Genomic DNA, 11,989 nt, shown 5'->3' with positions numbered 1-11,989 from the left:
AGGGGTAGTCTCTACTGAACGCGTAAGTTAATCCGATCACATGTCTTGCTGACAGACGAGTGCCCTCAAGCCAGGTGTTCGCTGTCGCTGATTGTTGGAAAGACCCATTTTCCCCGTGATTTTTGCGACACCTGAATCTGCCGATTTCATTTTCCGTTACCTGTATCGTGAGGACGGCACCGCAAAAGGGGCATTTCCTCGTCCTCGGGACAATTCCGTGCTCGTGGAGCCAGTGTAGAGAGCTCTCCTTGCTTTGCATCAAAACACCTAACTTCATGAGGTTCGTCATAGTGCGAAAGTAGAGAAGCGCCTTTCTGTCGTCTGCGTTCTTTCGCGTGTGCGCTCTATTGTTGCGTGTCATGTAACATTGTGCTCTCTGCACTAAAGAGGGCGGTGTCGCGCTTCCGGTTTGGGAGTTCCGGTGCTTCTGCCTCCTCGTCAAACATGGCGGACCGTCTTGAGCAAATTGGCGATAAAAATTAATTTTCATATGTTTCACGGGACAATATACTGTGATTTTGGGCGTATTTTGCTCCTTTTTTGTTCTTTCAGATAAAAGCATTTGTTTTTTTTTTATTTATTTTTTTTGTTTAAAAAAGCCAGTGGTCCCGATACGGAACTACATCCGCCTTTTTCTCCACATCTGGTGCCGAAACCCGGGAAGCCCAATCTCTCTACCTTGAACGTGACCGATGACCGGGGACGGAGCTGAGGCAGAAATGGATCAACTTAGGACTAAGCGAACTGTTCTTCGAGGTCGAAATACACGGGTCATTAATGAAGCGAAGGCCCTGTTGGACGCCGAAGGTGCATCAACTCAGGAGCTTACCGAGTGCCTCGAACGTCTCACGCTTTATAACACGGAATTGAGACAGGTAAACTGCTCTTTGGAGCCACTCTTTGCTATCGAAGACCTTGAGCGAGAGCTCACCACCAGCGACGAGTACGATGAGCTGGCCCTGAAGACACTGTCCATGTTAAAGTTTCGTATTCCGCGAGTAACAGAAGTTGCAACTGCTTCTAGTACCTCTTCACCCGTGACCAGTGGAGGTGAGGAAGCCTCACGAGAAAATCGTAGAAGTGGGGCGAAGCTTCCAAAGTTGGAAATACCCAGGTACAACAGAGACTTATGCAGTTGGCAACCGTTTTGGGAACAATTCAGAGATGCAATACACACCAACCGGTCTCTAACTCAGTCAGAAAAATTTCATTACCTTCGAGCCCTCTTGACTGGACCCGCTGCAGCAGCAATTGCAGGGCTACAAGTCACTGAAGCCTGCTATGAGGATGCTGTGAGCCTGTTGAAGGACCGTTTCGGCGATAAAGGGAGAATCGAAAATGAGTATCTGTCGCGGCTGCGACATCTCCCTACCGTAATTTCTTCAAATAACGTATCATCGATGAGGAAGCTGTACGACTATTTGCAGGCAAACATTCGTGGCCTCACCTCGTGAGGTACTCCTGTCTCCTCCTACGCCACCATGATGAGCGATATCGTTTTAAGGTGGTTCCCTTCGGACGTTGCAGTGGATTTCTACCGTAAGAGAGCAACTCGAACAGATCCGAACAAGCAAGAGACGGCAGAAGAGGAGCTCAACACTATAATCGAATTCTTGAAAGTCGAGGTTGAGAGTCGAGAGAGGAGCAATCCTAGTGGCAAGACTGAAGGTCGTTCTCGTCCACCAATTCTTCAAGGAAGTAACAGCAATATACCGTCAGCGAACGTCCTTCAGACCTCCGCTCACCAGAACGCATGTTTCTTCTGTGGATCTCTGTCTCACCCATCTACACACTGTGACTCGGCCATGAGTCTGGAACGGAAAAAGGAAAAGTTGAAGGTGGCGAGAAGATGTTTCCGCTGCGCTTTTGCTGGCCACGTATCGAGAGAATGCCGCAGGAAGGTTAGGTGCACACGTTGTCAAGGGCGTCATGTAACGACTATGTGCGACCCTAGATGGAAGACTTCTAAAACGCAAGGAGCAATTGATGAAGCCACTTCTGCAGTGTGTTCGTCGCAAGCCGAATGTAATTCTTCTGACACGTCGCAATGAACTCGAAGCTCGGGTGGATGTTCTTGGGCCCCAGCGGGTTACCTGGTTTTGTCGCGAGACAATCAAAAGGTATGGTCTGCGTGCTCCATTCCAACGTCGGGCAAGAATGCTTTCCTTCAGCTGCCGACTGGAAAAGGTTTTGGGAGCTTGAAAACATTGGTATTGTTGACGACCTCGAGCCTCCGCATAATACCTCTGTCTTGAAGGTTTTCAAATGATCTATTGCAAGGAACGAGGAACGCTATGAAGTTCGACTTCCCTGGAAGACAACTAAAACTCCTTTGGACCCGAATTTCGAAGTAGCGAAGACTCATTTGAAAAGGTGGTCCGTCGACTAAGTGAAAACGAAGAGCTACTTCAGAAGTACAACAGAGCAATCCGTAGCTATATACATGATGGACACGCTGAACAAGTCCCCATGAGGAGTGCAGAGTGCCCAGCGATGACGTCTGAACGCGTTTATTACATGCCGCATCGCGAAGTTAGCAAGGAGCAGTCGTCGTCGACCAAAATTCGGATCGTTTTCGACGCATCGTCTCACGCCCGCGCTTGCATTTCACGGAACGACCACTTAGAAAAGGGTCCTAAGCTGCACCCAGGTCTTCTAGACGTTCTCGTACGCTTCCGGATGCAGTCCATAGGAATGACCGGAGATATCCAGAAAGCTTATCTACAGATAGGAGTTAAGGAAGAGGATAGAGACTCACTCCGTTTCCTGTGGTTTGATGAAATTTCACCGCACTCATCTACCACAGGAAATGTTGTGGAGTGGCGCATGACCAGAGTGCCGTTTGGTACCACTGCGAGTGCGTTCCTGCCACTCTCAATCATCATTTGGCCAATACAGGGCTGCGTTTCAAACGGGCTGCAGAAATTATGATGAAGTCCTTTTACGTGGATGATCTTGTTTTCGGAGCCGATTGTGCTGTGGACGCTTTACAGCTATACAACGTAGCAAGAATTATCTTGAGCAGTGCGAAAATGGAGTTGAGGAAATGGTCGTCAAACTCTCCAGAGCTACGAGAAAAGTTCCAACAAGACGGGGTAAGCGCCCCTACACAGCCATTCAATTCCAAAATAAAGGTCCTCCGAATAGTGTGGAATACACAGGGCGATTGCCTAGCAGTCGACATCGAGGGCATCCTAAGTTCTGCTTGAAAAAACGGCCAAACAAAGAGAGCGGTGCAACAAACTCTTGCAAGGATTTTTGACGCTCTGGGACTGCTGAATCCATTCACCATAGGAGCGAAGACACTATTTCAGGATCTGTGGAAACCTTACGTGGATTGGGACGAGAAGATACCAGAAGCCTTCATCGACGTCTGGGAGAGCTGGTGTCAACAGATTTCGAGCATAAAAATGTGGAGGTTCATTTGCATTCCCACCCTCGTTTCCGTTTTTCCCTCGTTGCATTTCCACCCCAGGAGGAAGTTACTGTCAAGTTCACGTGTTCTGCAACGCGAGCAAACGTGCTTACGGTTGTGCAGCCTACTTACGCTGGGTGAATGACAAAGGTGATTCTACACCTAGGATCATTTGCTCTAAGGCACGGGTCTCACCCTTGAAGGAGTTAACATTACCCCGGCTGGAACTCATGGCTGCTGTGATTGGAATCAGAATGCTGACCTACCTCCAGATGGTATTCGCTTTCCACTTTGACTATCGCATGTGCAGTGATTCGTCGATCGTTCTAACCTGGATTAAGCGTTCCAGTAGGGACTGGAAGACCTTTGTTGCAAATCGGATGCAAGAAATTCAGTCCAGAAGCGACACCCGTTTGTGGAGTCATTGTCCCAGTGCTGACAATCCCGCAGACTTATTAACACGCGGTATATCCGTAAAGGAGCTGGCATCATCCGATCTGTGGTGGAGAGGCCCGCCATGGCTCTCTGAGGATACGACATGCTGGCCTGACTTACTTGTGTTGAATTCCAATGGCAGATTCGGAGCGTTTCCAGAGCAAGTTTTGTTGCTCCGCCGAGAGCAAGTCTATTCCATTGACAGATTGGGAACAGTTCAGGAGTCTTCCAATGGGTGCTTCGGAGCGGCATTCGAGCCAAGGTCGCTCCAGGGAGCAACCCAGACTGCTCCGCCAAAATAGCCAGATTCAACCGGAACTCTACGTGACGTGTCACTTGTCGCTCGTGCTTCCTATTTCTTGTCTCTACTTCGGTAACATGGCCGCTTCCCGACGCGTCTTCGCCGTGACTAGAATTTCGCGTCGTACGTTAGCAATTTTGTTTCTTGAAGAAAGTAATATGCCAGACATCACCAGGGCAACGTTAGGAGATTAGGAGGACCTTGATGTTGCAAAACATGGCGTTGTATTGGAACATGAGTACAATCTTCTTCTTCTTCTTCCTCCGTCTCTGGCCGCCATCCACCAAGGAAGATTGGCCAGGGCTAAACTCCAAGTTGGGCGCAAGTGTTCCAGTCGCAGATTCGGAGCACTTGCTCTAGGCCAGATCAAGCCGCTCCCCTGCGAAGTGTGCCACTTGCTCCGACTCTGCCATTGGAATTCAACATTGGAGAGTCAGAGGATGAAGCCGCTCTCAAGGAAAGAATGCCATGCATGCTAACGTATTCGTTGTCGACTCGGTGTCGCCTATCCTTGACCTTGAACGCTTCAGTAAGTTATCTAAAGTACTTCGGATCACTGCATGAGTCCAACGGTCCATAAATAATTCTCGCGGAGGTATCAACGACTGCACTTACGGCGGAGGAGATACACCATGCAGAGTTGTTCTTGTTCAAAGTAATACAAAAATGTGCATTCGAGGGAGAAATCTCAATTCTTCCAACGTAAGGAAGGTATTCCACCTTCATCTCGAATACAGCAGTTGCATCCATACCTCGATGACGAGCCTGTGCTACGCCTTCAAGGACGCCTGCAAGAATCCAATCTAGAAGAAGATCGGAAACACCCGATACTTTTGCCACATAACCATCGCTTCGTAGATTTACTGGCAATGGAAACCCACCTTCGTCTCCTACACAGCGGAGTAAACGCTATGCTTGTGGAACTGCGAGAGCATTACTGGATACTACGAGCACGATCGTTGATTACGGGGATCGTTCATCGATGTGGACGTTGTCAAAGACTTCGTTTAAAGCCGTTGTCCGCGCCGGTTGCTCCATTTCCTAAAGATCGTGTCTGTAAAACAAGTCCATTTGGCATCGTCGGTGTTGATTTTGCCGGGCCTCTGTACGCAAAAGAAAAGGCTGGAAACGTGAAGGTGTATATAGCACTTTTCACGTGCACGATAACTAGGGCAGTGCACGTGGAACTGGTTCAAAATATCTCCAATTCGTCCTTTTTACTTGCATTGCGCCGTTTCATCGCCCGCAGGGGGATTCCCCAAGCGATATATTCGGACAATGCTGCGAGCTTCAAGCGAGCATCCAAAGAACTGCAAGGTTTCTCGGAAGTGGCCGCTCAACCACAAGTACAAGACCACGCAGCCTCCCACCGCATCCGCTGGAAATTCATTATCGAGCGAGCAGCTTGGTGGGGAGGCTGGTGGGAACGAATGATAGGAGGCGTCAAAGCAGTATTGCGCAGAACTTTAGGGCGACCCTCACTTACCTCGGAAGAACTAGCTACACTTTTGACAGAAGCTGAAGCAGTGATTAATTCGCGACCAATTACCTATGCGGATACGGACGACAATGACATTGTGCTAACCCCTGCCCATTTTTTGATTGGAAAGCGGCTGACCTGTTTGCCTTACTCGTCAGCACCGACGGCCTCTGTTGCTACCTACAGTGGGTCCGACTACCGACGCAGAAGAAAGTATCACCAGCATCTGACCAACATTTTTTGGAAGAAGTGGACCGATGCTTATCTTTCTGACTTACGTGCTGCATACAAGTTTCCACAGAAGAAGGGGAATACAGTAAAGGAGGGGGACGTAGTGGTGGTGTACGACGAGCGACGCCCCAAGTACTTTTGGAAGTTGGGAACCGTTAAGGCAATTTTCCCTGGTCGTGATGGGAACACTCGTGCTTGTACTGTCAAATTGGCCGATGGGTCCGAGTTGCGACGACCCGTGCAGCTTTTATACCCCTTGGAAATGAGCTAAGCTCATCGGGGGGGGGGGGGGGGGGGGAGCGTGTTGCGAACTTTCTTTCTTTCTTTCTCTTTTTTTTCTCGCTTTTCCTAGCTTTAAAGTAGTAGAAAGGACGGCGAAGACAACGAAGTGAAAATTGTGATGAACTGTACTTCGTCTTCTACTGATACTTTTTTGGTATGAAGGAATGTTCCTTGGATGTATAGACAGGTTGGCAATTAAACCTTGAGTTTTTTTTTTTTTTTTGTAAAGGGGTCTTCGTTTCGTTCGACTGGTTTGCCTTTTTCTCCACACCAGCAACTCGCCCCAGTATTGCACTGCTGCGAGTAGATCGTCGTCCCAATTTGCGACGCCTCGTGACACCCCTGACTTCCCGTCAGTGGACAGCCGACATTCTCCCTCCATATACGCTGAGCAGAGTTGATCCAACGCTCGCTTTCCTCATGCCACGGAACACCTCTCGCCAAGATGCTGCATTAATTCATCAAATGCGACTGGAAGGTGCTTTTACGGCTTAGTGGCGTTACCTCTTCAGACAAGTCGACTCTCTCAGATTCTGTCACTGCGGTGCTCTAGAGGATCTGGAGCACATTCTTCTTCATTTCCCACAGTACCAACCTTCCCCAACCGCATTCTCTGCGTCTCTTAGTCAGCTGGACTCTCGCCCCTTCTCTCTATCGAAATTGCTTGGTCCCTGGTCGAGTCCAGCCCACCAACGTTCTGCGCTCAAAGATCTTTTGACCTTTTTGGACACAATAGGACTCCGATCCGTATTGTGAAGGCGCTTATTATTTCATTCCCCACATCACCACCAGCAATGGGGTAGAGTATCGCTCCTCGCGATGAAACTCCCCATTCATCACCTCTAAATAAAGTTAGTGACGTTGTTTGAAGAAAAACTATTGTTGAGAAGCTTGAAATGTTGACAGAGATCTAGTGCTTCTATGTTTATGTTCAAGAAATGGAATGCAAAGACGCGCACTCCACGCAGCAGCTGTGCTGTCTGGGGTTTTCCCTGGGTTTTCCTGCAGACTTTCCAGACGAATGTCGGCGCTGTTCCCCCGGAAGTCGGCCCAGGTCGCATATTAACACCCTTCTTCCTACTGTCCTCTTTCTATATGTCCACGACGCTCATAGCCACAGTTGCTTTGCGGCGCTAACACACACACACAAAAAAGAGACAAGTATGCATTATGAGATACTGCAACCGGCAGCACGACGACCTGGTCTTGTCATTCCAATTCTCATGCATGGTTCTAGTGACCGTTTCATTGGCAATTAATAGTCACTCTATATCACAATGCGTGATTGGATTACATGATGAAGTAAAATAACAGACTGAAAGACACACATGCTTTTATTATAACACGTTACGTTATTTGAACAGTCACATGGGTTACATTGTTACAGATCACTGTCATGTAAAATATGAAACGTTTACATTGTCTCTCATTCTTTTTGATTTTCTTCATGTCATTTTTTTAACACGTTGTATCTCAGAAAGCAACAAGAAATTCCCAGAAATGTATAATCTCTGTTGGCTCGTGCGCTTTTTCCGCTAGAACTTCTTTGCACGTTATACGCGAAGATTAGTACCGGAACACCCCACTATGGCGAGTGATCTTGAACCAGTCGAGGTATAACACTATTCCGCACAATCACAGCACAGCTAATTGCCTCTCTACATGCAAATTATGTTATCTGATTTGGCTCGCATACACTGATGAGCATTCCAGAAAGGCTTCATAGCACTTGCGATTAATACTAAATAAAGTTCCGCTAAAAATGAAAGACATTGCTACCAAACAGTGAAATGGAAAGCGATACAAGTTATATAGGGAGTGTACTTGGTGAGTACTTAAAGTGGATTGGATTGGATATAGAAGAAAAATATGAAGATGTTAGTCCCGATCCAGGACTGGCTACTCCAAAACGCGTCTGTGGTTGGAGCAATAGAGCCAGAAAAAAGAGAAAAAACAAACAGGAAAGAGGCAGAGTGGGTCAAGTAGAAGAAAACATAAAGGAAAAGGGGGAAAAGGAAAGGGGGAGACGTTAGGCACCGGGAAACACTCGCTGGTTCATAATGTCAGAGACCGCACGATCGCAGAGTGCCACAAAAGTTGTTACAGAGTGTCAAGCCGGTTAGAAGCGTCGAGGAAGTCGACAAGAGCGCGCAATGCGGTCACCTGGTGATGGGCATGCCAGCAGGCGAGAACATTCCCAACTGAGAAGGGTGATTGTCAGAATTGTCAGATGTGCAGAATTTTAAGCGTGGATTTTTTAATGTTTTATTTCAAAACATTTATTTCGGCGCACAGCCGCCGTCTTCGCGTCTTCGCATTCGGCCACGTCCATCTATTTGGCTCCGCTGCGACTGCACGACGTTCTCCTGCATTATCCTGCGAAATGGCCTTGCAGTCCGGCTGATCTTAAAGGGCCAAACGCATGGGACGCTTCTTCGGCGTCAAAACGACGAGTATAAGCGTTGTCCTTGTACGTGCGCGAAGAAAGCGCCGCGTTTGTTGCCTGCCCAAAACGCATGGAACGCATGTGGAGCAGGCGACGCGGTACAATGTTGTCACACCTATCTTCCTGTATATTGGACTGGCGTTTCGTGTAACATAGCGACCCTGTTGTTTCGTTGTGCTTTTGCTTTCATCCGCTTAAAAAAGCGCAGAAGCAAACAAAAGTAGAAGAGTACGATTTCTTTTTCTTCTTTTTACGTAGAATTGCTCATACGCAACTTATCGAAAGCCTGATTGGCTCGCTCTCCGCTGAATGCCGAAGCTGTTTCGACTCTTGTGTGTTAGTACTAATTTTTCGCGTTCCAAAAAATGTACGAGGAAGAGCTACTTCTGATGGAAGAGCTTCTTCTTCTCAAGAGGAAAAAGAAGTTGATGCAACGGAGGAAGAGGTGGTGGGTACGACCGCTCTGGCTGAACAGGAAGCAAGAGAGCGAATACCACACAGCGGTGAGGATAAGGGAATCTAAATTTCATAATAGTTTTTAAAGCATTCTTGGCATAACGAAGGGGGTAAATGCCACTAAGAAACCTACATATGAACTTTACTTTATTCTAGATGGCTGTTATGAGACAAAGTGGCGACGTCACATATATTGTGAAGTATTTTCGTATGACCCCAGAGAAGTCTGACTATTTGCATAGCCTCGTGGGGGAAGAGTTGGAAAAGCAATATCTGTGCAGGGAGCCCATTTTCATCGGCCGAGCGAGTGGCACTGACATTGAGGTAAGCAACTTTATTGCAGGATGAGCCCTATCCTTTGCCTTATTAATGAGGTAATAATGTATACATTATTACCTCAATGTATGCCTTACATTGAGGTAATAACGCAAAATGTTTACAGAAAAGTACACATTGGACATTAAACATTCTGCACAGGCAAAAATGCATGTAAATGTCTGCTTGTTCACACTATCCTTTGTGTTTATATATGTGATTGTTTCTTAATATGATTTCACAGGTACTTGTCATCCGGGATGACCATCAAAGACGTGGCCCTGGGATTTAGAGTGGGCATACAGACTGCCAGGGAGGCAATTCATCTGACATGCTCTGTCCTTTGGAATACACTCAAGGACCTATACATGAAGGTATTGGAACCGACAAGATTGCAGTTCTTCGCAGTTACTGTAGAAGTGGTTTTTTTTCGCGTTTTTCGCGCACACCTCCAACATCGCGAATTTAAGTTCCCGCGAATAACTCTGGCCATATGAGGGCGAAAATCGTTCGGCGTTCGACGCTATACCGCGACTACCTGACCCTTTCTACTTCATGTAGCATAGGCAGTTTAAGCAAGCGCAGAGGATTGTTTTATCCCATCAGGCAAGATAAAAAGAAATGAAAATTCATCATGCTTTTGTTACTCCCATAAACGCTTTGCACTATACATGCAATATACCACTATACCACGAAGCCAGAACATGCCTTTCCCCGCATTCTCAAAACCAGCTTGAATGATATAGTACCACATCTCAACCGAACTGGTCAGTGCCCCGAGTGATAATTAATAAGAACTGCTAAAATAAACTGGCTAACTTGCACACGGCCAGAACTATGGCCTCCTGCAGGGTCCCTAAAGGCCATTTGACAGGACCTTTCATCCTATCTCTGTGAGGAGAAGAAAGGAATAGACCTAGAATGCCGCAATCCACGTGAACAACGGATGTCTTAGTACGTGCCGAAATATGCCCGAGTATTGACGGCGGCCCGATATCCAACAGCAAAGCACTCCCGAAACCTGTGTCGCGAATTTAAGTTCTCGCGAATCAATCCTCAAAGCAGCTCTGCTCGAAAACGCGAAAATATTTTCCACGCGGAAAAAAACACTTCTACAGTATCTCTGACCACTTTCCTGTTTGAAATGGAATTGCAGCCCCCCACAGAAGCTGAATGGAAAGTCATTGTAAAGGGGTTTGAAAAACGATGGTGCATTCCCAACTGCACTGGAGCAGTGGATGGAAAGCACGTAAAAATCACGTGTCCAAAGAAATCAGGCAGCCTGTTTTACAACTATAAGGTAACCAGATAACGTAATGTAATTGTGGACACTATTACTTATGTAACATCTAACACCGTTGCAGGGTACATTCTCTATTGTACTCATGGCTGTCGTTGACAGTCAGTACAAATTTCTACTCATTGATGTGGGGGCTGAGGGCCGGCAGAGCGACTCGGGGGTCTTGAAAGCCTCGGCTATTGGTCACCACCTGGAAGCTGGGACTCTCGGACTGCCTGGAATGTCACTGTTACCTGGGACAAGCACTGCAGCTCCCCACGTTTTGATGGGAGACGAGGCCTTTCAGCTACGGACAAATTTCATGAGGCCCTATCCCGCTCGTGAGCTGATAAGTGAGAAGAGAGTCTTCAACTTTAGGCTCAGCAGTGCAAGGTACCAAATAGTTGCCATTTTAACAAACTGAAGACGTATGTACTTCTAGGGCATAATGCAGTTTTGAAGAAACATCCTTTATTTCAAAATATGAATACAGGTGTATTTATTTTGGTATTATAGGGAGTCTGATTGTGCAACGTTGGTTTTAATGTTAATGTTTTGTTATCTTGAAAAGAGACCTGCAGAGTAATTTTCACTATTGCTTCTTGACATGATAACATCAAAAGTGGTATTGCTTCTGTGTTTTGACATTGTCAGTATTATTGCCTTATACTGTGTACATATAACACATGCACTTTAGTGTATACAGTAGTGATCAACATATTTTAATGACTTTCATCCCAGGAACTGCGTTGAGAATGCCTTGGGCATTCTCTCTGCACGTTGGCGAGCACTGCTGCATACTATAAATCTTGATCCGGCAAATGCGGAGAACGTTGTCAAGGCAAGCTGTGTGCTACACAACTTCCTCCTGGAGCACTACAACTTCCCGACAGTTATGGGGATGAGATGGACTGCTTTGGAAACATGGCCGACGGAGCATGGCGCGCTGAAGTGCAAGGTGTTGGGCTCAACTCTTTCGCTCCAACACGTGCCAGGAATCATAGCAGAGATGCTGTCCCCTGTAGGGATACTTTTGCCAAGTATTTCAGCAGCCGTGCTGGTGCAGTGCCACACCAATGGGCAAAGGCACATTGTAGCCCTCCAGACTGGAGCACCTAATTGGGACATATTTGTGTGAGACTGTGAAGCATAATATCCACAGCATCTGAGTAAACACTTCATGTATACAGTAGTGCCTCATTAATATGCACCCAGTTAATATCAACAACTGAAATTATGGATGACTTTTGTTGGAACCAAACTTTTTCAATGCACTGCTGTCTGGTTAATATGAAAACTCTCCTTTTGGACATTCAACAGTTGCAAACCACACGACATTCAACAAGGTG

The 11,989-nt window shown here is 46.9% G+C and overlaps 1 protein-coding gene and 1 pseudogene across 1 annotated transcript; both read left to right on the top strand.

Annotated features, from left to right (window-relative positions):
- The first annotated feature begins 692 nt into the window (after nucleotides 1-692).
- LOC135392242 (uncharacterized) lies at nucleotides 693-1,454 on the top strand. Its single transcript, XM_064622961.1, has one exon. The coding sequence runs from the start codon at nucleotides 693-695 to the stop codon at nucleotides 1,452-1,454; it is 762 nt and encodes a 253-aa protein (XP_064479031.1).
- Nucleotides 1,455-10,746: 9,292 nt separating this feature from the next.
- LOC135392241 (uncharacterized) lies at nucleotides 10,747-11,759 on the top strand (annotated as a pseudogene).
- The last annotated feature ends 230 nt before the right edge of the window (nucleotides 11,760-11,989 follow it).

This window comes from Ornithodoros turicata, chromosome 4 (genome assembly GCF_037126465.1).
Source record: "Ornithodoros turicata isolate Travis chromosome 4, ASM3712646v1, whole genome shotgun sequence".
Classification (NCBI taxonomy): domain Eukaryota; kingdom Metazoa; phylum Arthropoda; class Arachnida; order Ixodida; family Argasidae; genus Ornithodoros; species Ornithodoros turicata.
This window is presented reverse-complemented; position numbering and strand designations above follow the sequence as displayed.

Coding starts and splice junctions, on each gene's coding strand:
- LOC135392242 (XM_064622961.1), top strand. CDS start 693: ATGACCGGGGACGGAGCTGAGGCAGAAATGGATCAACTTAGGACTAAG.